This window comes from Pipistrellus kuhlii, unplaced genomic scaffold, assembly GCF_014108245.1.
Source record: "Pipistrellus kuhlii isolate mPipKuh1 unplaced genomic scaffold, mPipKuh1.p scaffold_m20_p_2, whole genome shotgun sequence".
NCBI lineage: Eukaryota > Metazoa > Chordata > Mammalia > Chiroptera > Vespertilionidae > Pipistrellus > Pipistrellus kuhlii.
In genome coordinates, this window is record NW_023425515.1 from 169,520,106 (window position 1) to 169,545,769 (window position 25,664).

General features: G+C 44.0%; 1 protein-coding gene across 3 annotated transcripts in view; it reads right to left on the reverse strand.

Moving 5' to 3' along the window:
• Nucleotides 1-2,267: 2,267 nt before the first annotated feature.
• Nucleotides 2,268-25,664, reverse strand: part of EIF2B3 (eukaryotic translation initiation factor 2B subunit gamma) — an 87,796-nt gene continuing 64,399 nt past the window's right edge. For 2 of the 3 annotated variants that reach the window (XM_036446374.2, XM_036446375.2), the window contains exons 7-12: nucleotides 23,368-23,495; nucleotides 22,114-22,304; nucleotides 19,318-19,395; nucleotides 18,660-18,808; nucleotides 8,189-8,292; nucleotides 2,268-2,431 (exon numbers count right to left, since the gene is read on the reverse strand). In XM_036446374.2, the coding sequence (XP_036302267.1) occupies nucleotides 2,379-2,431; nucleotides 8,189-8,292; nucleotides 18,660-18,808; nucleotides 19,318-19,395; nucleotides 22,114-22,304; nucleotides 23,368-23,495 (703 nt within the window). In that variant the 3' untranslated portion in view covers nucleotides 2,268-2,378. The remainder of the gene's footprint in view (nucleotides 2,432-8,188; nucleotides 8,293-18,659; nucleotides 18,809-19,317; nucleotides 19,396-22,113; nucleotides 22,305-23,367; nucleotides 23,496-25,664) is intronic. The other variant, XM_045584764.1, reaches the window with a different exon arrangement.

The following is a 25,664-nucleotide window of genomic DNA, read 5'->3' on the forward strand; positions in this document are numbered from 1 at the left end:
CCCGAGCCGGGGGCTGCTCCCACCTGGGCCTCAAACTCAGCACGGCCTTCCCCTGGGGAGTCCTTGCCTGGTCTGTTTCCTGGAGTGGGGGGCTGCTCATGTGCTCCAGGGAAGGCAGAGGAGAGGTTTTCCTCCTGTCGGGGCTTCCAAGGGCTCGTGGGGAAGATCAGGAAGAGATATGGGAAGGCTCTGGGACAGTTTAATCAATCCCTCCTCCTTCCCCATCCAACCCTCCCTCCAAACCTACCCAGTTCCATCCCTTTCTGTGGTCAAGGAGCAGTCTTCTGGCCTCGGACCACCCAGATCTCAAGGGTCAGAAGGCTCTGAGGTGAAAAAAACCTGAGAAAGGGCCCTAAAAAGTTACCTAGTCCAGCCCTGGACAGTGCTGCTCAGTGATCAGAGCACGGGCCCATGCATTGAAGGGTCTTGGGTTTGCTTTCCAGTCAAGGGTGTTTAAGGGTCAGGGAATGTGAGAGGCAACCAATTGATGTGTCTCTCTCACATTGATGTTTTTTTCTCTCTCTCTCTATCCCCCTCCTCTTCCTCCTCCCCTCCCTTCTACCTTCTCTAAAAATCAATATGACAAATATTCTCAGATGAGAATTAACAACAACAAAATATTACCCAGTCCAACCTTCCCGGTTTGCAGACGGGGAAATTCAGGGACAGAAGAGAGGCAGTGATTTGGCCAAAGCCAAACAGCATCACAAGAAGGCAGATCGTCCTCCAACCAGGCCAGCACTGCCTCCAGCATCACCTGGGCCCCACAAATTTAATTTCAGTGCCAAAGGGGACCACCTCTGCTGCAGTTAATTCAGCCACTTCTGCTGGACCATTTCAGCACACTTCCGGGAACCTTGTCCAACCTGAAAGTGGGATGAATGCAGCTCCAGAGCTCCCGAGAAGACAGGTGGTGGAGGTGGAGATTCCCCAGGGAAGGAATGCTCTTTTACTCAGCCTCTCACAAGTTCAAGGAGAACAACAGGAAGATTCAGGCAAGATTACTCAAATTAACTTGAGACTTCAGATTTTTGAAGCAGGGTAGAAACCAGTATGTTTATAATTACTGCCACCCACAGCGAGCACATCAAGAGAAACCTTTCCTTTGTTAATTCCAGGTGAAACCTCACCCCAGGAGCCACTTTTATCTTCCACCAAACTCCTGCAGGTTGTAAAAGCAGTCCGGGGAGCGGCAAGGGCTGAGTGTCTGAGTTTGGGAGTGGGGTGGTGAAGGGAAGGTGGCTAGGCCTCCAGAAGAGCTGTGAGTAGGGAAATCTCACTTCTCAATTATCTGAAGCAGGAGCGCCTGTATAATTAGGATATAGGGGAGTGCACCTGGAGAAGAGTTGGAAGATTTTCGAACCATAAGTTTCCTGGCTCTTCCCCAGCAGGTTGAAAGTCCTCGTTAAGGGGAGGTGGAAGGGGTCTGGCTCTCAGACCATGGCTTTCTTTTATTGCTTTTGCTGCCACTAAAACCCGTGGGGTTTTATTGATGGCCAGGCACGGGCGGCCTTCTGCTTGCTTTCAGGGTCTCCAAGGGACAATAGTTGAGATGGAGAAATTGGCTACAGGCTGGGAGGGCAGGGAGGAAAGGCAGGGGTTAGAGGCTGAGGCTGGGGGTGGGGTCATGGCTGGGGCTGGGAATCTGTGTGGCAGGTAGTATGGAGGCAGAGTGGTAAGTCTGGGCTGAGGTTCAGGGGCCAGGCTGCCCAAATCAGCAGCTGTAGAGGGAGCACGATATGCAGAGATGGCACTGCCAGCAACTAGGCCTTTGGGCCAGGGACTGAAGTACTTCCAGATCCTTTCAGGAGGGATATGCTTTTATGGATGAGACTAGATCAGCCAGTCAGAAAGCAGTCCTCCTAGGACAGTGGTTGGCAAACTCATTAGTCAACAGAGCCAAATACCAACAGTACAACGATTGAAAGTTCTTTTGAGAGCCAAATTTTTTAAAACTTAAACTTCTTCTAACGCCACTTCTTCAAAAGAGACTCGCCCAGGCCGTGGTATTTTGTGGAAGAGCCACACTCAAGGGGCCAAAGAGCTCATGAGCCGCAGTTTGCCGACCACGGTCCTGGGAGCTTTCCCAGTGGAGGGCCGCTGCCCCTGCCTGGTAGCTTTTGTACCGGGAGCCAGGCTGCTATGTTCTACTTCGTTCTACACACTGGGTCTAGATGGTCTTTACCACATGCTCATGAACACACGCTGGAGGCACGCCCCCCCCCCCCCCCCATGTGAGCGTGGCACTACCCTGTAAGTCTGCAGCATGCCTGTGGGAGCCCTTCTTTATTGGGAAATAAATACAGAGTCAAACAGGTGGGCCAGCCAACATCTGTAGTTCTGGGGGCCAAGAGGAAGGCGTCTGACTTGCTCAGAACTCAGATCTCCATGAGCTGGTCATTCCCCACGATCACTTCATTTACTCGTTTGGCTACAAAAGAAAAGGAAAAGGTTGTTTGAGAACTGTCAGCAAAAGATGTCATCTTAAACCCAATTACTTTTAATTCTGTGTTCATAAACGTTTATTCCTCTCCCATGCGGCTCTGGCTCTTGAGAAGCTCTTGGGAATACAACTTGCCAAAGGGACTACAGGAGAGACAGCAGGAGGGTCTGCTCTATGCACCTGGCTCTCAGGGAGACTGCGCAGAGGAGGGGAAGGAGCGGGGTCTTTAAGGATGAATAGAGCGGGGTCTTAAAGAATGCCTTCCCTTTGATTCAGGCAGTGAATCAAAGGGAAGGCATTCCAGGCCACTAGAACAACATGAGTGAAAACATGTAGGAAAGGAAAACACGAAATACTGTAGTGTGGCCTGGGGAGAGGGAATAAAGGAAAAGAGTGAGAAGAAGTGAGACTAAATGATTAAATGGAGATATCCAAAGGAAAAAGGGAGTTGCCTCATATGTAATATGGAAATAATAGCACCAACTGTATAGGTTGTTGCAAGGACTCAATGAGTTAAAGAATCACTGAGTGCTCCATAAATAGTGGCCAGTGTTATTTTCATAACATCCAAACTCATAAGCCCCTCCATGACCTGACTCTTGCTACCTCTTTAGCCCCATCTTCCACAATTCTTCATTTGTACCTAAAGCCATACTATTTTACAGCTCTAGACCTCAGCACATGCTGTTCCAGCATGCCTTTCTTCCCCATCACACTCTTATCCCAAAGCCCTAATCAATCACCTCTATTATGTGATTGATGCCTTCCCTTCGAGCTGTCCATTTTCTGCTTTGTGAGAACACCCTATCTAATACCTGTGCTTATCTCTATATCATTATTTCATTATCCTCTACCTCACACTGCAGGGGCAGTGTATTTATGCTCATACCCCAGTGTTTAACACAGCTACTGGCACATGAAAGATTTCAGAGATTTCGGATAACGACAAGGATAGGGTATGGTTGTATAAGTGGAGAGCTAAAGTTGAAAGAAGGTGAAGATTGGTAGAGAAGTTAAGGAAATTAAGAAGCTAAATTATGAAGTTGGATGGTTCACTGATGAAAATGTTTTAAGTTAACCAAGATGTTTGGAAAAAAAGAGGGAGAGAAGAGGAATACTGGGAATCCTCAACATAGTTACAGAAGTGCCCTGAAGCTGATCGGTGATATGATGAAAGGTAAGATGAGGGTTAGCTTTTTAAAAATATAAACTTTTTATTGATTTCAGAGGAGAAAGGAGAGGGAGAGATAGAAACATCAATGATGAGAGAGAATCACTGATCGGCTGCCTCCCTCATGCACCCCACTGGGATGGAGCATGTAATCTGGGCATGTACCCTGACTGGGAATTGAACTGTGACCTCCTGGTTCATAGGTCAACACTCCACCACTAAGCCACGCTGGTCAGGCTGTATTTATTTCTTTACTCATCTGTTTTCCTATAATAGACTATAAACAGCTAGACAGCAAGAGGCAAGTCTTACTCATCTTTATAGATACCCTCCTAGAGCCTAGAATACAGTAGGCAGTAACTCTTTGTTGAATGTGTGGGTGTTTGGGGGGTTAAGTGAGAGTACAGATGTAGGGGAAAACCCCCCATATGTATAGAAGAGAAGGACTCCAATCTCCTTCTCAAAGAGAATTTAATTGGCACGTCTGGTGCAGTAGAGCAACGGTGCTTGGGGATCCTGAATCCTCAGGCCTATTTCTCCAACTTTTCTCCAGTGGGAAGAGAAACAGGTCTACGTGTTTCACAAAGTTTGCTGTTATGGCACCGAATTGGATAGGGGCAATCTCATGTGAGAAGAAAAGGACAGGAAAGAGAGGAAGAAAAGGGAACAGTGCAGGAAAGGAAAGAGCTTGAGTCATAAAGATTTGAATTCTTTATGACTTTGAGCAAACTGTTCCAGTCTTTGTGGAGATTTGGTAAGATTGATGTAAAGAGCCCAGCATAGTGCTCTGGTAAGTATTGAACAGTAATTACAGAATGGGGCTGGGGCTGGTCTGTGTACTCATGGGAGGTGTAACTTTTTGGACGTCAGTGAGAGGAATGGGGAGGAGGCCCAGACTGCTCAGGCTGCCAGATTCCCTAGGGCTGGGTGGTCTTGGGAGTGTGACTGTCAGGCTCCACCCTTGAGATAAGGCTGACCAGAAAAGAACAAAGGAAATGCTGCTCTAGTTAGCTTCCCAGGGCACCTCCAAAAGCTCTACTTTACCCTTTATCCCTCTATAGCCATGAGTCAGCCTCATCTGCTTATATCCAGACTCTGACATTTGCTCTTCCTTCAGCCAGTCTTTTCTTCAGTCTCCAGGGACACTGGGCTGTTCTGAAGACAGCCCCAGTTCCAACTAACATTCTTCTTGGCCCTAGTGCTCCAGACCAGAGGGGCTAATTATCTGCTTGGCTGGGGCAGACAATGCTTTTTTGTGCTCCATCCTCAGGCTCCAAATAAGCACCTGAGCCTTCCCAAGCTCGCCCTCCTTACTCTCACTCTGCCCTCAGGTCTGCTCTTAGCCTTGGGTTAGGAGAAGAGAGTAGATGTATTTTCATGGAGATTCAGTAAAGGTGGGGGAGCAACAAGCAGTTCTAGTTCTGCTTGGCCAGGGTTGGAAGCAGGCTCCGTACACACAACAGAAAAGTTCTGGGCTAGAATCTGGTTGGGAAGATCTCGAAGGTAAGGAGTACAGGGAGGATGGTAAATTGGGAAAAAATCAATGGGACAGAAGGGAATGACAAGTCACATATGAAAAGCTGCACTGTCGGGAAGCTAGGAAGAATTCCTATTAGCCAGGACCTGATCTAATCACCATGAGGCCTGCTTTCATGGCCAAAGACTGATCACTGTGGTCACAGGGAAGAGACCCGAGTTCTCTCACTGACAGCGATAAGAGACTCAGAGTCTCATCAGTCTCCCAGGTTTTGACTGTTGGCTATGGCTTTCTAATGGCTTAAGCAGAAGGTCAAACTTGATTATCAGGATTTTTGCCACAAATAATCTCATTAACTGAGCATGATGAGGTTGGGTGATAAAAGCCAGTATTGTCAGAGAATAGTTTGTTCTGGTAGTATTAGAATAGGGTAGAGCCTGGCCAGTGTGGCTCAATGGTTGAACACCAACCAAGGAAACAAGAGGTCTCAGTTTGATTCCTTGTCCGGGCACAGGCCTGGGTTGCGGGCTTGATCCCCAGTACGGGGCATGCAGAGGCAAAGCTGATGGATGATGTTTCTCTCTCTTCAGTGTTTCTTTCTCTCTCTAAAAATTAATTTAAAAAACATGAAAAATTAGAATAAGGTAGAGAGGCTTACAGTGGGTTATGAGAGTCACATTTTGGGATAGATGTAGTGACTCTGATATACAAGTGATTGGAATTGGAGAGAGGGCATTACTTATGAGGATGAAATTCCTCCATATGAGGAAGACTACTAAGCTCTTTGCTGGGGAAGACCCGAGTTATTGATGCTTGTCTGGGTCATCCATATTAACAGGTCTTGAATATTGCACTGATGGCTAGGAATTTGCTTTATCCACACAGTTCAGCCTCAAAGAAAAGTGATAGTGGGAACAGGTGATTGGCCAGAAGTTTACTGAGGACGGAGCAGGAAGTGTTGGGGCTCTCTACTTTAGAGTCCAGATAACTTCCCTGGTTCCCTCTCCTTCAGAAGGACCATTAAGGAATCTCCTTGCTAAAAAATGGGCACATACCACTAGTTAGTGTCAGAAAGCCCCAGAGACACTGAAGCAGCCCTGTGCTCCCTGATAGGAGATCCATGCCTCAGGCCCTCAGTATCTGGCATTCATGCATTCTGCACATGGAATAAAAAGGGTTCCTTGCAAAGTAGAAGGAAGGAGCACCATCACTTTTTTGGAAATGGGGAGGAGAAGAGCAGAAACTGTGAAATTCCAGGTTCCAGCACACAAGAAAGGAGGGACCTCTAGGGCGCTGGCAAATGGAGTTCATTCATTCAGATAAGCCTATGGAGTAAACCCTTTTAAAAACAACAAAAGGAAGCAGCTCCTGGCTCCAGGAGGGACTGAAAGAAGAAAGCACTGGGGGATGTTTCTACTTTTTATTGAGCAGGAGAGTTTACAAAGACAAAGAGGCAGGAAGGAGGTGGAAGAAACACTATGTGGGGGTCACAAACCCAAACAGAAGAGAACAAACCACAGAGAAATGCAATGAGGAGCGGGGAGGGGACAGAATAACAAAGCAGCTTCACAGACCAGATGAACAGCAGACCCCTTCCAGGGCCTTCCATGGAGTCAGGGAAAAGACTGGGGGTTCTGAATCTGAACACTTTGGGGTATACATCTTTGCTATAACCTATTTTCTAAGCTTAATTCGGCAGCCATTGTAGAGCTGTGAGCTAGAATCTCTTCGATGAATTAATTTTTTAAAAATCCTCCCCCGAGGAGATTTTTTCCATTGATTTTTAGAGTGGAAGGGAGGAGGAGAGACAGAGAAACATCAATGTGAGAGAAACACATGAATTGGTTTGCCCTCCCACCCCAACCCTGCTGCATAAACCCCAACCAGAGCCGGGAATGGAGCCTGCAACTGAGGTACATGCCCTTATCTGGAATTGAACCTGGGACCTTTCAATCTGCAGGCTAACACTCTACCCACTGAGCCAAACCAGCTAGGGCTATATATTTTTAAAAATATGTTTTTATTGATCTTTAGAGATAGAGGAAGTGACACAGAGATAGAAATGTTGATGAGAGGGAAATATCATCTATAGGTTGCCTCCTACATGCTCCTCTGCCTACTGGGAATCAAGCCTGAAACCCGGGCATGTGCCTTGACCAGGAATCAAACCAGTGACAACTTGATTTATGGGTCAATGCTCAACTACTGAGCCACACTGGCTGGGCTGGTATGCTTAAAATTATTTTCAAAGATAATTATTGTTGAAAGTATTACATATGTTTCCCCCCCTTCTCCCCCCCATTGACCCTTTCTAGTCTATCCCCACTTTCTGCCCCAGGACCTCACCCATTGTCTATCTCCAAGGCCATGCATATATGCATTATCCTTGGTTGATGACCTCCCATGCTTTAAGTTTTTTGATAGTAGGATGCATACAAATATGAGTTTATCTGTAAGATAAATTCCTGAAAATGGAAGTTAAGTCAAATTTAAAAAATTTGACAATGGCCAGAACCGGTTTGGCTCAGTGGATAGAGCGTCGGCCTGTGGACTCAGGGGTCCCAGGTTCGGTTCCGGTCAAGGGCATGTTCCTTGGTTGCGGGCACACCCCCAGTAGGGGGTGTGCAAGAGGCAGCTGATAGATGTTTCTCATCGATGTTTTTAACCCTCTATCCCTCTTCCATCCTCTCTGTAAAAACTCAATAAAATATATTAAAAAAAAAAATTGACAATGACTGCCGAAATCGGTTTGGCTCAGTGGTTAGAGCATCTGCCTGTGGACTGAGAGGTCAAGGGCATGTACATTGGTTGCGGGTGAGTCCCCAGTGGGGGGTGTGCAAGAGGCAGCTGATCAATGTTTCTAACTCTCTATCCCTCTCTCTCTTTTCCTCTCTGTAAAAAATCAATAAAATATTTTTTTTTTAAAAATTGACAATGACAATGTCGATCCCCCTGCAAGAACAGCTTTATCAGTTTATGTCCTCCCCTCTGATGTATGCATGTGCTTGTTCCCCACTCCTCACCAGCACTGAGCATCATCTGTGCTGGTGTGATAGGTGAAAAGTGGCATCTATGACTATAATTGGGTTTTGTTTACCTTTGGCTTCAATCCTCTGTCCACTTCCAATTAAGCAGTCCTTGATGTCTGCTCCCTTCTCGATCACAGCATTGTTGCAGATGACACTGCCCTGGATGTTGCTTCTGTAACACAGTAGCTAAGTCAGAAAGTGCTAGGGCTCTCGTCACCATCCTCACCACTATGGGCTGGGGGTTCTGGCTCCTCTACAGGATAGGAGTAGTGGGTCACGCCAGTTAATGGCTACATGCCTGAACTTATTACTAGAAGACAGAATGGCTCAGCTGGGTCAAGGGACCTGGCTTTAGGAAGTCCAGAGTTTGGATATGCTCACAAAGATTTTCTCCTTAAAAGCCCAAAAAGAGCAGACACCCTGACTTCAGTTCTTTAGGCACCCCAGAACTAAACTCCACCCAATCTTTCCTCCTTTATTCGGGGGTGGAAGCTGGTGCTGGTCCCTGGGCTGACTCATCCCTACACCTCTCATCTGGGAATATATACCAAGATTCATTTGCAGCTCAGGTCCTGCAGTTTTCCTAGGAGATCAGCTATGGAAAATAGTGACTGCCCCACAGCTCTCACCACAGACTCTGGTTAAACCATACTCATTTAGGAAAAAAAGGATGCTTTTCAAACCAGCTTCATGCCACATTAAAGACTACTCCAGATCCTAAAGCCACACTCTCAAGAGTAGCAACCCTTGCTCTTAACATTTAAATGTGTTTAAAGAGCATCTTCCTGGCTCCTGAAATCTTCACTAGCATTAATCCACACCTACTCTATGTCAAGTACTATGCTCAATACTTATATATATATTACAGGAGTGACTTACAAATCTAGCCATTTCATCAGAAAATTCTCCTGGGCAGTGTTAAAAATAGCAATCAAAACCACTATCAATGTCTGGGCCCCCATCAATCTTTTTGGTAGGTCTAGAATGAAGGACCTTATGCATTTAATTAGGGGGAAAAACACTTCCTAGATGATTGTGGGAGTATCATTTTTACCTCAGATGTAGTAAAAATAATAACATTTTGTAGATAAGGCAACAGAGATGTTAAGCCATTTACCCAAAACCACATAACTACTAAGTAGCAGATCAAATAGAGGTTTTCCTCACCCCAGAATCCACACATTTAACCACAGTGCCATTCAAAGAAATTAAGGGAGAAAAGACTGGAGCTGCCAAGTTGCTTTTCTGAGCTGAGATGGCTCCAGAAGAATTTCTGTCTTAACAGGGGAATATTCGGCATCCTAAAGAGTCAGGGGCAGCTGGAGGGGAGAAGGAGGTGAGTAAGGAGGGTGCGAGCATCAACTGAAGCAAAATAAAACACCAATTAAGAAAAAATCCTACGAAATCTATGAGGCAGGGAGATAGAGAAGGGACAGTCCAAGGACTGGAACTATCAATGCAAAGATCATTAAAAGAGATCCTCTCAAATGCCAACACTTTAGTAAAATGTGAAAAATAAAAAAATAAATATAGCACTTTATGGCATTTCAGAATCTTCTTAATCTCTATTCTTCTTCAAGCCTGTCAGAAAGCAGTGAAAGGCCAAAGCCACAGCACCTCTGTGGTATGGGCTAGAGATGGGCAGAGACAGTATTAGTTTTTTTTTGGCTCAAAATCAGGATACACTCACTGGATAGGCATTAAGGGACTTTCTAGAACTTTACAACTTTCCCTCTGCTTCAGTTCAGTCAGAAGTTAAGGTGGTTCTTGCTCCTTGGGGAAAATTCTTCCCAAAAGAGTAATGAAGTATAGAAAGCCTCAGATACACAGGCGCCTGGGACAGAGCAGGCTTGTAACTGGCTACTAGTTTGTCACTGAAAGTCTCCTTTCTTTTTCCAAGGGGGGAGGCGGGGTTTTAGAAGCCTGTGAAAGCTTGCTCTAGAGCTAGGCAAGAGGTAAACATGGTCAGCAGATAAAAAACAGCCAACAGGCCAAAACCGGTTTGGCTCAGTGGATAGAGCATAGGCCTGCGGACTGAAAGGTCCCGGGTTCGATTCCAGTCAAGGACATATACCTTGATTGTGGGCACATCCCCACTAGGGGGTGTGCAAGAGGCAGCTGATCGATGTTTCTGATTCTCTATCCCTCTCTCTTCCTCTCTGTGAAAAACCAATAAAATATATATTAAAAAAAAAAAGATGTAAAAAACAGCCAACAGGAACTCAAGCAGCTATAATTAGAGGCTATTAACTGGCTACTTTGGAATCGAGGATATAGGTGGGAGCCATTTCTGAAAGGAGGTTAGAATGTTTGAGGTCATATTCCCATAACAATTCCCATAGCCTGGATTTTCCTTGTGTTTAGCAAGTCTGAATGAGGTCTTCAGAGGCTCCCAACTGCTTTTCTCATCTGGTTTGTGTGTAACACCCTCTAAGACACAAGAGTGTCTGCAGAGTGACAGGGAAAAAGTGGGTTGATTGATGGGAAGCTGGGTGCTCTCCTGAGGCTCTTGGTCAATGGATCTGTGGAAGGTGTTGAGATGAACACCTGACAAAATGGTCAGTGAGTGTGAAGTTCTTTTCTACCATTTGCTTCTTCAATTGTTCCTCATCATCATGCTGCGGTTATAAGTCACCTCCATTAGCAAGGCTGAGGTCTCTGGAACAATTTCAAGTCAATATACCCTTCCCTCTGTCCAGAAAGAAACTCCAAGATTAAGGATTTTATTGGAAGTGTGTGCGTTTGCTCATGGTAGAGAGGGAGGACAGATACTACTGTCTGAAACAAGCCCTCTTCACATTGCCAATCCACAGTAATGACTGCCTTTCTGCTCAGTGCCTAAGGTGGGGGAAGGTAGCTTCCTATGGAGCTCAAGAACTGGCCCCACCACCAGAACTACAGTTTTTGCATCTAGTTTTAACTCTCAACTGGGTATGAAGGACTTTGCTGTGCTAATGCTGATTGTGTTATCTAAGAAGCTGCTCAGAGATAGCCGAGATTAATGCTGTGTGTGTGTGTGTGTTTTGTTAATCCTTACCTGAAGTCCACTGATTTTTAGAGTGGGAATGAGAAGGGAAGGGGAAGGGGCAGAGAGAAAAACAAAAACAAAGAGAGGCACATTGACTGGTTGCCTCCCCCACATTACCCAACTGGGGCCAGGAATTGAACCTGCAACCCAGGTACGTGCCCTTAACAAGGTATTGAACTTAAGACCCTTCAGTGCACAGGCTATTCTCTAACTGCTGAGAAACACTGGCCAGGGCGATTAATGGGGTTTTGGTCCTCATTTCTCCTTGGTGGGGTTAAATTTTAAGCACAATTGTAGGTCTTGGTAAATTATCCTGCTAACCCTAATGCTTCAATGGAGAGGAGGCCATGAGAAAACACAGAGATCTATGGTGAGATTATTGCTTTGCCAGGCATATCACGGCATACACAAAGCATTTTATATTCCTTATGTAACAATCCTTTTAGCAAACCTGTAGGGTAGTGGTATTTACTCTAATTTTTACAGAGAAAATTGAGGCTCTTGGTCAGTGGGTTGAGCAATGTGCCCAAGCTGACACAGTGGTGACTCTTTGTGTCATGGGCTTTTGCCTCCGGTGTTGACTTGGCAGTATTTGGCAAAGAGCCATGAAACTTCTCAGTAACTCTGAGGATAGGCAGGTTCTTCTCTGGGGATTAGTTGGCAGGCTTTCTAAATTTACTCATAACCTTTTCTAGACATGTGACTAAAGGTCTGACTCACTACTTCAGCCTAAAGATTATGGCTGAGTCATCCATATCTTCCCAGATACCAGAGCCTCCTAACCTTAGCTCAGTGATTTTTGTTTAAATCCTAGATCTGTTGAGGGATAGAGGGAGGGAGGTAAGAAGGGAGGGTGAGCCGAAACCGGTTTGGCTCAGTGGATGGAGCGTCAGCCTGCGGACTGAAAGGTCCCAGGTTTGATTCCGGTCAAGGGCATGTACCTTGGTTTCGGGCACATCCCCAGTGGGGGGTGTGCAGGAAGCAGCTGATCGATGTTTCTCTCTCATTGATGTTTCTAACTCTCTATCTCTCCCCCTTCCTCTCTGTCAAAAACAAAAACAAAAAAACGGGAGGGTGAAAAAGTAGGAGGGAGGGAGGGAGAAAGAAACATTGAGAAATACCGATCAGTTGCCTTCCGGTTGCCTTCCATATGCACCCCAACTGGGGATCAAACCGGAAACCTAGGTATTTGCCCTGACCAGGATCGAACCCCTTGACCTTTAGGTGTACAAGATGATGCTCCAACCGAGTCACCTGGCCAGGATGGGTAGGATCTAAATTTTATTGTGTTTGACAGATATTATTTATTTATATTTATTTATTTAAAATATTTTTTATTGATTTCTTATAGAGAGGAAGGGAGAGGGATAGAGAGCTAGAAACATCGATGAGAGAGAAACAGCAACCAGCCCCCTCCTTCATACCCCCTCCTATGGATGTGCCTACAACCAACGTACATGCCCCTGACCGGAATCGAACCTGGGACCCTTCAGTCTGAAGACTGCCTCTATCCACTGAGCCAAACCAGTTTCGGCTGACAGATATTCTTGAGTCTGTGTGTGGCTATGTGGCAGTTACCTAGTGTTTTCATTTTGTTGAGTTTCAAGTAGTGAAGTACTCACTCAGCTCTTTTTCTAGAAGTAGACAGAGCTTCAAATATAGTACAGAAATTTAAACCAGGGATCTCTATTTTTCATTCAGTAAGTACTTACACAGTATCTAGTATAGAAAATGTATAGCATTAGAAGTTAAGGAATACAAATACATATAACAAGTATTTCTGTATTCAAGGAATTTATATTCTTGTTGATGAAAAAAGAAAGAGGTAGTTAAGTGCCATGTGAACCTAAGTTAAGCGTTATGGGCACCCAGGGAACACAGAAGTGAGGAAAATAATTTCTGGCTAGGACAATTCAAGAAGGTTGCATGTAGGAGCTAGAATATGTAGCTTGAAAGAGGGGTAAGATTTCTACAGATAAAGATCTGTAGATGAGGCAATTCAGGCAGAATGAATGTCAGGAATGAAGGATAGTAGAAAAGTAAGAAACCCTATGGGCAGGGCAGTCAGTTGAGTGTAGGTGAAGAGAACATTCAGGGTAACAATGAGCAGCAATACCATCTTGCTTGGCTCTGAGGGCGGCACTTGCTGCTTGCAGAAAGCATGGAAAATCTAGGTGAAAACCTGGCTTCCTGGCCTGTCTACATATGAAGGCCCTATCCTAGACTGCAGCGTGGGTCATTCACCTTGGACTAAGAGGAAATGCAGATGGACTACAGGGCCAAAGATGTAGAACACAGACTGACACTGAAGTCTTGACAATGAACTTTTCACTAGACTTTGGATTGCTAAGCATCAGCTGTCATATAAATTGGAAGTGGTAGAAAATGAAAAAGACAGGCAGGAGCCGTCTCTGCACAGTCTCGCCTACACCTTCCCCAAGGTGGTCCTATTAGCATCCCTCAAGCCCTGAGGACCTTGGGCAGGTGTCCAAGCCACTGTCCAGAAAGCCTCAGCAGTTCACTACTGCTGGCAGAGACAAGCAAACAAAGAATATGAGAAAATCTTCTGGACAAATTCATATCTCTACTCTACCAATCAGTCCAGATGTAATAGCAGCAGAGTAATCAAATCTCACATGACTGCAATTTAATTACCGTTTCCACATTTACCATAAATAATTAAGACTAAATGACTTGAAAATAATGGGGAAAAGTTCATATGGGATTTAGGATGTCTGATCTTATCATTAAACCCATGTGGGCTATAGCTTTACTTCAACTTGTTTTTTTTAGAGAGTGGAGGGGAAACAGGAGGAGTGGGGGAGAGATGGAGAGAGAGAGAAAGACAGGGAGAGAGAGAAACATTGATGTAAGAGAGGCACATCGATTGGTTGCCTCCTGCATGCACCCCAACTGGGGCTGGGGACTGAGCCTGCAAGTGAGGCATTTGCCCTTGACTGGGAATTGAACCCATGACCCTTTGGTCTGATGCTCTGACCATTGAGAAAAACTAGCCAGGACTACCTCAACTTTTTTAGCTGGAAAAATAGCAGTAGTCACCATCTAAACCTTTATTGTTTCCTCAGCTAGAAACCTTATTAGGCCATCCAGAATTATACCTCCTCCATATCAGTAATTGATTCTGGGAGTCAATTATGCAGGCCTTTTCCATGAACTTCTCTCATATAAGCAAGCTGGAGTTTCTTAGGTAGCCTTGGTTTTCTCACCAAGTCTCTTCATGTCAATTTAGGACACTAACACTGGGTTTGAAAGAGGTGCTAGAGAGCTGATGCTTTGTCTGCCCACCCACAGGAAGGGAGGGAGAGGGTGTTGGTTAGAGTAAATGGTAAAGTTATGGCACTGTTTCCCTGGCAGGTCTAAGGCAAGATGATACAGAGAGTGGAAGTGACAAAGCCTCATGAGCTACTCTGGAACCGTGATCAATGGATAAAGGCTGGTGCAGTTCTGGTTTTCAAAGGAATGGGAAGGTGTGTCAGTCTCACACAGGAGTCTGGAATGGGGCATAGAGTGGCAGGGGTGCAGGGAGAAAAAAACGTTTGGAATACCACTATTTATCTGTAAAAATGCAGGAGTTGAGCCGGAAGATTTCTAAGGCCCCATCTCACTCTAACATTCCAGGACTCGGTGCTGGAGCTACATCATGAGAAACCTTGAAGTTCAAACTTTATTCTATGAAAGTAATGGAGAGTTTTCAAAGTTTTTTTTTTTTTTTAATAGGACAGGGATAAGAGTAGAGATATCCTTTAGAAAGACAATGCTGGTAACATGCTACCTTTGTGAAATGAGATCAAGTAATGGTGATGATAATAAAGTAACAGGTAACATTCTATGTGCCATGCACTGTTTTTTTTTATTATGGCACTTCCTCCCTAAATCCTGCCTATTGTCTTCCTGCTCTAATGCCACATACTATCCCTGAGTGATCTTATGTTACCACTTCTATAATATGCCAACCATTACCAAATCTGTGCTTTGCACGGGCTTTTCCTGAGCTCCAGTCCTGCACACCAAGGCTGTCTGCCACGAACGCAACTTGTCCCAAGTGGAACTCATCATTCCCCTGCCTACCACCCTGCAAATCTTGCTCCTCCCCTATTGATTTCTATCTTAGTGACTAGCACACAAGAAACTTTATTGCTCAAGCAAAACTTAGGCATCTTGATTTCTCGCTCTTTTACCTCACATATTTAGGCAGTCACCATGTTTTATAGTGTTTATCACCTTATTATTTCTCCTTTCCATCTCCACTACTATTGCCTTAGTTTAGGACCTCTTTTTAAATTTTTATTTTAAGTTATTTTATATTTAATATTGTTTTCTATCAGTTTCAGGTGTACAGCATAGTGGTTAGATAATCATATTACAAAGTGTTCCCACCAATATTTCCAGTACTCACCTGGCATCATAGTTATTATATTATTGACTATATTCCTTATCTTTTACTTTACATCCCCATGACTATTTTGTAGCTACCAATTTGTACTTATTTATTTTTACTTCTAACTATATTTGTATGATTTCAGAGTGGAAGGGAGAAGGAGAGAGACATAGAAAGATCAATGATGAGAGAGAACCATTGGATGGCTGTCTTCTGCATGGCCCCTACCGAGGATTGAGCCCTGCAACCCAAGCATGACAGGCTCAATCCCCATAGGGGAATTGAACCATGACCTCCTGGGTCATAGGTCAACGCTCAACCACTGAACCACACTGGCCGGGCTATTTATTGATTTTTTAGAGAGAGGAAGGAAGAGAGAGAGAAAGTGAGAGAGAGAGAGAGGGGAGAACATCGATTTTATTGTTCTACTTATTCATACATTCATGGTTTCTTCTTGTATGTGCCCTGACAGTGTATCGGGACAACACTCTAACCCACATGTGTCAAACACAAGGCCCGCGGGCCAAATCCGTCCCGCCAGGCCTTGCAATGTGGCCCGCACCACGCTGTCATCACTGCACTCCGCTGCGTTTCCATCACAATGACAGTTTATGACTGTTCAGTAAACCATTTGGCCCGCGATTTAGGCTGGATTTTAGATTTTGGCCCCTTCTCTGATTGAGTTCGACACCCTTACAACCAGTACCAATTTGTACTTCTTCTCCTTCTTTTAAAATATGTTTTTTTGGGTTTTTATAAAGAGGAAGAGAGAGGGATAGAGAGTTAGAAACATCAATGAGAGAAACATCAATCAGCTGCCTCCTGCACACCCCCCACTGGGGATGTGCCTGCAACCAAGGTACATGCCCCTGACCGGAATCAAACCTGGGACTCCTCAGTCGGCAGGCTGACGCTCTATCCACTGAGCCAAACCGGTTTCAGCACCAATGTGTACTTCTTAAGGCCAGACAGTAAAAATGCTATAAAGAATATAAAACAGGTTGATGTAATAGAGAGTACTGGGACAGATTACTGCTGGCAGGGTAGTAAGCAAAGCCTCTTCTTAAATGGTGAAATCTGAGTTAAGATCAAAATGAGGAGATATTTCTAAAATAAGAAAATGTTACCATATTTTTTAATTGCCTAGGGTTCTTTTTCTGTTCTTTGAAATGACAGGTTACTTGAAAGTATTTTTCTCTCCCTGCAGAGCCTCTGTTTCTTCCCAGTTGATGTTTTCTATTTGTTTGATGTGGCGTCTCTTTCATGATAGCTTTCTTTAGGTCTCTGTTAATCTTTGATTATGTCTTTATATTTAGGGGAGAATTCTAAAAATTCGATTGGAAGCTCTAGAAACATAAATGAAATTTGTCACTAGAGGGTGATTTCACTGGGCTTTTACTAATCTCTGATGTAAATAAATTTAGGTTTTTCATCTTGGGCTGATTGGATTCACCAGAGAAGATTCTTTCAAACTTTGGCTGAAGGCTGAGGGTAAGGGTTCTGGAAGTCAAGCCAGGTTGTGGGCTTGGGGAAGGACAGATCTTGGTGGCCAACATCCCTGTGGTCTCCAGTGTTCCTGTTTTTTTATTATGGCACTTTCTCCCTAAAACCTGCCTATTGTCTTCCATCAGTCATTCTTCCTAAACAGCAAAGGCTTAACCTTTAGCACTATCTTTATGCAGCTTCTCTTCCCAAAATGCTTCTCCTAACCCTCACTGGCAGCTGTGAGAAGTAGTTTAGCTTTCACCAGCCTTGCAGTCTGGACAGAAAAATCAACAGATGAGTGAGCTAGAATCAAACTCAGGCTGATCCATCCTAGTGGTCTTCAAAATTTGTTTTATAGATCTGATTCACATCCTATAAGAAGGACAAGCACCCCTCCCCCATTGTATTCCAAACCTCTGTGCTTTTATCACTTTTAAATACCGAGTTTCTGCATAAGATTTAAGAAAAAGCCTGAACCCCTTACCCCCCCTCCCTCGGTCTCTCTTTCTTTTTCTCTTTTTTTTTTTTTTTGAAAACCTTTCTAAAAAGTCTGAAAATCACTGATTTGGTATCCTTCCTCTGTTATCACCTATGCTTGCTTTTATATAAGAAAAACCCCGAGTTCAATACACAGGAAGAATGCTATTAAACATCATTAATGTTTTCTTACTCCAAGTACAGGTTGTTCATAAACCAAGATTTTAGGACACTATAGGATCTCAAAAGGGGGGAATATTTTCCATAATTAATAACAGATAAGCTCTCCATCAAAAATGGTGTGTGGTTTATATGTCCACTCTTCCTAGGCCTCTGCCTTCTTCAGAGCTTCTCGGGATATTAAGAAAAGGGAAGGTGATTCGCCAAAACCGGTTTGGCTCAGTGGTAGAGCCTCGGTCTGCGGACTGAAAGGTCCCAGGTTTAATTCCGGTCAAGGGCATGTACGTTGGTTGCGGGTGTGCAAGAGGCAGCTGGTTGATGTTTCTCTCTCATCTGCGTTTCTAGCTCTCTATCTCTCTCCCTTCCTCTCTGTAGAAAAAATCAATAAAATATATTTTTTTTAAAAAAGGGAAGGTGATTCTTAGATATTGGTACAGTGTCATCCCAGCATTACCAGTGGTTCACTTCTGAGGCCACCCATCAAGCAGGATAACAAAGGAGAGATGCTGAAAGGGTTTGGCTCAGTGGATGGAACGTCGGCCTGTGGACTAAAGGGTCCCGGGTTCGATTCCGGTCAAGGGCATGTACCTTGGTTGCGAGCACATCCCCAGTGGGGGTTGTGCAGGAGGCAGCTGATCGGTGTTTCTCTCTCATCGATGTTTCTAACTATCTCTCTCCCTTCCTCTTGTAAAAAAAATCAATTAAAAAAAATATATAAAAAAAGCAGGAGAGAGTAGTTTCTTCCAGGACTAAATATCGTAAGTATGAGAAGACTGCTAGAAATGCTTTCAGAGACTATTTCATCATGGAACCAAAATTAAGACTCAAAGGGCCTAGGAACTATTCTTCCCTTCATCCTTTTGCTTTTCTTCCCTTCCCCAAGCTTAGCCCTTTCCTAGGCTGTACTGGCCCCCAAGCCTCTGAGTGGTACAGGGGGCCTTGTCTCAAGTGGGTGCAAGGGGAAACATACCCTTCCTCCACGGTGACTGAGTTCATGAGAAGGCAACTGGTGATAGTCACTCTATCTCTTATGACACAAGATGAACCAATGACCGAGTGCTTAATGGATGACTTCTCTCCAATCTGTGTATCTGGCCCAATGAGGCAGTCAACTCCAATCTGCAAAAGGCAAATATAAAATTCTATCCATTCATCTTAGCCAAATGCAAATTAACCCCCCAGATCCCTTGAGGTGGGACCAAATAGGATATTTTCCCAGAGATACTTCAGCAAGAGAAACCATCATCAGTATTTCTTAGGGTCACAAGTCACGTAATACCTCTGAGACCAACTCAAACTTACATTCTCATGCACTTGGGTATATATTAATAGATATGCTTTCTTGGAGGCAGTGCTCAAATCGGGGTAAGAAGAGGGAGATAGATGGAAAGCCCCTTTGTCTGAGTCCCAGGACTATAATGGACTTTCCTTATAGTGTTTGTGTAGTTGGGGTCAGCACCTCTCCAGGTAGATTCTAGCCCATGGTGAATTTTATAACCAAAACCCAGTTGGGATTTCCCTGGGGCTAATGAGGTTCTGGGCTTGAGAGCCCTATCTAGCTTCATTAGAACAAGCCTCAATGCACCCAGAGATCATCCCATACCTGCCCTGCCCAAACTAGTACTTACCAAGTGTTTGTTGACAATCTGGGCAGATGAATGAACCAGCGATTCTTCTGGACAAAGAAGAGGTAGCAATTTGGGCACCTTGAGGAAAGAGGTTTGGTCATTAATTTAAGACCAGAAAACACCTGAAAGCACCTTAGGTAGAACTCAATGCACAGTCAGAGAGGTGGGAGTTTTCAGCCACAGCTTCCTATCTGGATGAGGCAGAGCAGGAGGCTGTTGCATTTTCCCTGGGACAAGGGTTATTTACGCAGCAGCTTCTAGGTGGTCTTATACTCAGTTTCTGAGCTGAGGGTATCGTCCCTGAAAGTAATGCCATGTCCCTCAGCTGGGAGGTGTTGAGATAAATCTTTCACATACCCAGGCAGCACTTGGGAGAGGAGGCCTAAGGAGGGCAAGGAGCATTCTGAGTCTGACCATAGTCATCTTAGGTTCTTGCTCACTTCCTGACCACTGTGGCCATGCATGAAGTGAGGATGAGAGCAGTGTTACACAAATTTCATAATCAGGACAGACCCTAAGAAAGCACCCATGTTCTTCATCAGTCAAAATAAAATGCTGATGGGAAAGTTTCCACCATTCTCTCTCCAGTACGAGAAAACGAAAAAGGTTAGGAGAATGGAGATCTCCTCTATTACACTTCAACCAAAGCCATTCAGGCCTGTTGGCTGCACAGTATCAGAGGATACTTCTCTAGCCTCAGGCTGTTCATGGACCTGCTTTCCATCTATCTCCCTCTTCTTACCCCGAGTTTGACCAGTCTGACATCTAATCATAGTCTGAAGAAAGAGAACTAAAAATCTTGAAAGCTTTCTAATAGCTCTGACCCTAAATTGGGGCTAACTTTATCCAGGACTGCCCTGAGTAAACATGGGATTAGTTGTGATTTCTCATAAACTCTCTGGCCTGGAATCCTTTAGATCTATAACCAATTTTGGTTGAAGCCAGCTTGGGTCTGGAGCTGGTATGGGTTCTAAAGATTCCTGAGCTACATTTTCTTTGGACTCAATCCTAATCCCAATTTCCAGCAACCTTATTCACTCTACCTGCCTCTCCATCCCTCCGCAGCATATCCCTGCACTGACAGTTTTCACAAGGTTCTACCAGGAACCGTGTCAACAGCTAATCTTTTCATCATCTTGTCCCTATTCTTGAATGTCATTCTAATGTAGTTCCCTCAATTGTCTATCTTTTCCTATTTTCATTTATTTTTAATTTTTATTATTTCAGAAAAGAAGAGAGAGGGAGAGAAACATCAATCGGCTGCCTTCTGCAGGCCCTGACAAATGAACGAACTCAAAACTTGGGCATGTACCCTTGACCAGGATCAAACTTGGGACCCTTCAGTCCCTTGGCTGATGCTCTACCCACTAAGCCAAACCAATCCTTTACTGCTTTGTGTTTCTTTTCATGGTCTCATCTTGCCCCTCTCCGAAAACAATAACAGTTTCCCTATATACTTAGCCTCTTCTCTGTCCCTCTCTGTATCCCTTAACTAAACTAAAACTTGCTTATCTTTCATAGCACTGCTTCTCCTTCAAAAGAAGTTACTCATTCTCTATATCTCATAAACCTCAGGGTTAAAAAAAGGGGTTGACAAGACTCCTTATCCTCTAATGCTGTTTCCAGGCATTTCATAGATGTTCCTTCCTTGATGTGTTGCCACTCTATACTCTGTTCCTTCACGTTTTTTTTAAAAAAATATATTTTATTGATTTTTCACAGAGAGGAAGAGAGAGGGATAGAGAGTTAGAAACATCGATGAGAGAGAAATCATCGACCAGCTGCCTCTTGCACACCCCCTACTGGGGATGTGCCCACAACCAAGGTACATGCCCTTGACCAGAATCAAACTCGGGACCTTTCAGTCTGCAGTCTGACGCTCTATCCACTTCGGCTGTTCCTTCACTTTCTTAGGAAAGCCTCCTCCGTGTGCCTGTGTTTATGTCACCACAGGACTTATTATGCAGTTATTTATCTGCTTGTTCATGAAGTACTGTACATATCCCCCTGCTGAGGAGAATATGGGAGAGCTGCTGAACCCAGAGGCCACAGATTAGCCTTCCTGGAGATCTTAGCCTCTTTTTAGAGTCAAAGAGGCTCTGCCTCTGTTGCCACTTTTGCTGTACCCGGGAACCCCAATGGTCTCGCCTGATAGTCCAGGTCTTTCTCAACTTTAGGGAGTAAAAGGGATTCTGAACAAGTAACAGTCTACCCAATCCTATCTAATAAAGAGGGAATATGCTAATTGACCCTCATGCCATTGCAAAAGATGGCAGCACCCAGTCAATAAGGAGGGAATATGCTAATTGAATGCCACGCCTTCAAAGATGGTGGCGCCCACAGCCACAAGATGGCCAGTTCCCTCAGCCCTGCTGGGGTGGCATGCACAAGGCAAGGCCAGGCCCACCCCTAGGTGGGCCCGGCTGCTCTGCGTGCTTGCCTCCAGAGTTCCCCAGTCCCCTTAGTCCCCCACCCGCCCAGGGCTGGCCCGAGGTGCAGGAAAGCCTCAGATGGTGGCTGCCCAGCTGCCCAGGGCCACCCAGGGCTGCCCGAGGCTCAAGCTGCCAGCAGTGGGAGCAGCAGAGGTGTGATGGGTATCACCTTCCCCTGATCACTGGGTTGCCTCCTGCCCCTGAGGGCTCCCGGATGTGAGAGGGGGCAGGCCGGGCTAAGGGACACCCCTCCAGTGCAGGAGTTTTCATGCATTGGACCTCTAGTAAATAAATAAGACAAAAGACTCAGTCTGTTTCTAGGGAAGGAGCTCCCATGACTTCTCTTCTAGACCCCGCCTCTCACCTGTCTGTTTGCTTCTATGTAGAGTCCCAGGGTGCTCAATCGAAGGCAGAGCCCCTCTTTCATGATGTGGACATAGCAGCGCACCTGTGATCTGGACAAGTCTTCCCACTTGTCTCCTCGACAGGCATTCCAGCAGCCATCATAGGGAGCAAAGGTCATTGCATTGTTTTCTTTTATAAAACTGTAAATATCTTCAGAACAAACACCCAAACCGAGCAAATGAATGAGAGAGATGACAGAGGAGATATGAACTCAGTAAGTTTTGAAATAGGGCAAAGTTCACACCTCTCCCGATGGAACCCACCCATGCAGCATGGACCCTGGGAAAATCCCACTGAAACTTGAAAGACTAAGTAAAATTAAAATAAGTAATGTGCTTTCTTATATGTTTGAAATATTGTATGAAACAAAAATGCTTTGAAAGAGTTCCTAAAGCAAATCTGATCAATAACCAAGCATTCCTAAGGGGAAAAAGAAATAGGTGACTCTTGTAAATCATAAAGTAACCCAAGCAAGTGTCCAGGTTTTAGTGACCCGCCATATTGTGGGGCTAGCCTCTATTACATATCTGGAAGTTGTACCAGGACAGTTGTACCAGAGTAGCTGGGCTCTAGTTTTTCAACTCTTACAATAATAATTTGGGATCGTTTATTTTATGATACAAAAACTGGGGTTTAGAATACTGAGTACATCAAAAGCAATCTAAATCCATCTACGTATCACAACAGAGACAAATTGGGGAGTATATAGTCTAAAAGCAAATAAAATGTACTGGTTTAAAAAACAAAAGGACTGAGTAACCTCCCTCAGGTCACAGATAATTCATTTGTTAAATATATATTTTTAGGCAGGGATATGAGAGCAAACAAGACAAACCTCGCCCTTGCACCCTGGAAAGGAGATCTCTGGTTGGACTATAATTGTACACTTTTCCTCCTTGACAGAGAGGCTGAGTTTAGTCAGGAGTGGGGTTGCCTAGAGCCTAGAAAACGGGGAACTGAGAAGTGGTAGGAAGAGTTTAAAAGGTAAAATGGTCTAGTGAGGATCTAAAGAATGGTCTAGACTCTAGAGAGTGAACCTGAGACATGATTAGCTTGTCCCTGAAGAGCACAGTGACAGGATCTGCTTGAGCTCAGAGAGTGGCAACAGCTAGCCTGTCTTGCCGGGTAGCTAGACAAAAATCAGTAAGCTGCCCAGCCACTCTTTCCAAAGGTGTTACTACCACAACCTCATTGCATCAACCCAAGTACTGACCTAAGGGCTTCAGCTCCTTTTTCTTTAGATCCTCCTCTTTTTCCTCTTGTCCTTGTTGGGAGGAAGCTGAGGAAAACTGTTTTCTTACTAGGTATGGAATCAGTTCACTCCGGATGGATGTGATTGACCTAGGAAGAAAGAGTGGTCAAATATGAGGAATCTAACTGTCTAAATTCATAGGGATTAAAAACTGCATCCAAGGAAAAGCTAAATTCCTTCCTGTCAGACTACCTTGGAACTGACAGAGATAAAAAGTGGACCTAAGTTCTCTATCAGTTTTAGATGGTATACTGAATCTGGGACTCTCTTCCCGTAATCTATGCAGAAAACAGTCTTTCACGAAGCCCCTTCTACATGGCATGTGTGCACATGCATGTGTGTGTGAGTGTGTGTATTTTAACATGGTGCCTTGACTATTACTGGCAATTATGCGGGAGAAGGTAGAATGCTCTGATCTTTTGAAAAAAGTTGTTTAAAAAACTTTCTCCACAAAGGCCTTGCTTATCTTCTGTTAGATTAACCCTAAGTATTGTATTTTTGTTAGAATTATAAGTGGCATCTTTTATTAATTAATTTAAAAAATCTTTATTGTTGAAAGTATTATGCATGTCCTGCTTTTTCCCCCACTGACTCTTTCTAGCCTCCCCATTCCCCGCAGCCTTCACCACCCTATTGTCTGTGTCCATGGGTTATGCATATCTGCATACAAGTTCTTTGGCTGATCTCTTCTCATCCACCCACTCACTCACCCCCGCCTTCCTTCTAAGATTCTATTGTCTGTTCTATGCTTCTGTGTCTTTGGATCTATTTTGTTCATCAGTTTCTTTTAAACAGTTATTTTCTTCTTGTTGCTGATTTATAGAAGTTCAACTTCTCTATTTTGATCTTATAGACAATTGCCTTGCTAAAAAAATCTTATTAATTCTAATAATTTATCTGTAGATTCTGACAATCATATCAACTATGAGACCAACAATTTTTTTTTCTTCCTTTCTAATCACTATATATTTTATTTTCCCTACTTTACCATGTTGGCAGAGTAAAAGCACTGATAGCAGTCATCCTTATTATTTTTAAAAGAATTTTAATATTTTACCACTTAGACTGATGGTTATATTTTTCATCCTCAAAACTATCATTTATGCCGGGACCGGTTTGGCTCAGTGGATAGAGTGTCGGCCTGCGGACTGAAAGGTCTCGGGTTTGATTCCGGGCAAGGGCATGTACCTTGGTTGCGGGCACATCCCCAGTAGGGGGTGTGCAAGAGGCAGCTGATCGATGATTCTCTCTCATTGATGTTTCTAACTCTCTATCCCTCTCTCTTACTCTCTGTGAAAAATCAATAAAATATTAAAAAAACAAACCAAAAAAAACCACACTATCATTTATTAGTGGTCTTCTATGTGTAGATATTGGTCTTCATGCTTTATAGCTAATAGTTGGCACATGTTATAGGCTTTTAAAAAATATACCTTTTATCAGATTAAGGAAATTTTCTTTTATACCTAAATTTGTTAAGAGTTTTCATCAATAAGTGGGTATTGAATTTTATTTAAAACATATATTTTGCATCTATGGAGCTCATCATATTTTTCATCTTTTAATCTGTTTGGGGATGACTCCCTACCGGCTTCCCCCCCTCAATAGTAACAGCTGTGTTATTCAATGACTGTATACAAGATTTCTGCTCTTTCCTTCCTATCAGTAGAGAGACTATGGGAGATTTTTAAATTCTTTATGCAAATTATTGAATTCTACAAATTTAGGCCATTCTTTAAGTTTCTTGTCTCTCTCTTACTTTTTATTAGCTTCTATGAAACTGCTCTCCTGGTTTGATTCAGATCTTATAAATTTAAAATCCATTTAAATACTAGTAAGTACTTCCCATGCAGATTTTATTCCTCTGAGGCAGGACAGTAAGATGCTAGGAAAATTCCTGGGCAAGTGGAATGGGAAATCTCAAACAAGGGAATGAAATAAGACCCAACAATTTGAACAACTTACAGCCAGCTAGTGAATTGCAAGATCTTATCTTCCCTAACCAAGGATACTTGAGAGCAAATGGTTTATACCTCTCCTCCTTAACCAGAAAATACATAACTTAAATCACCCTGGTCAGGGAGATAGAGAACAGAGACCCAATTAATGCCATTTGTGCCAACCAAACTCAAGAACAGATGAAATCAGGGGAACAAATAACAAAAATTCCATTAAAGTCAGACCCAAGATAAAAGTAAAACAGTAAAGCTTACCAAAGAATAACGCCAAACTCCCCTATACACTATTATGATGCATCA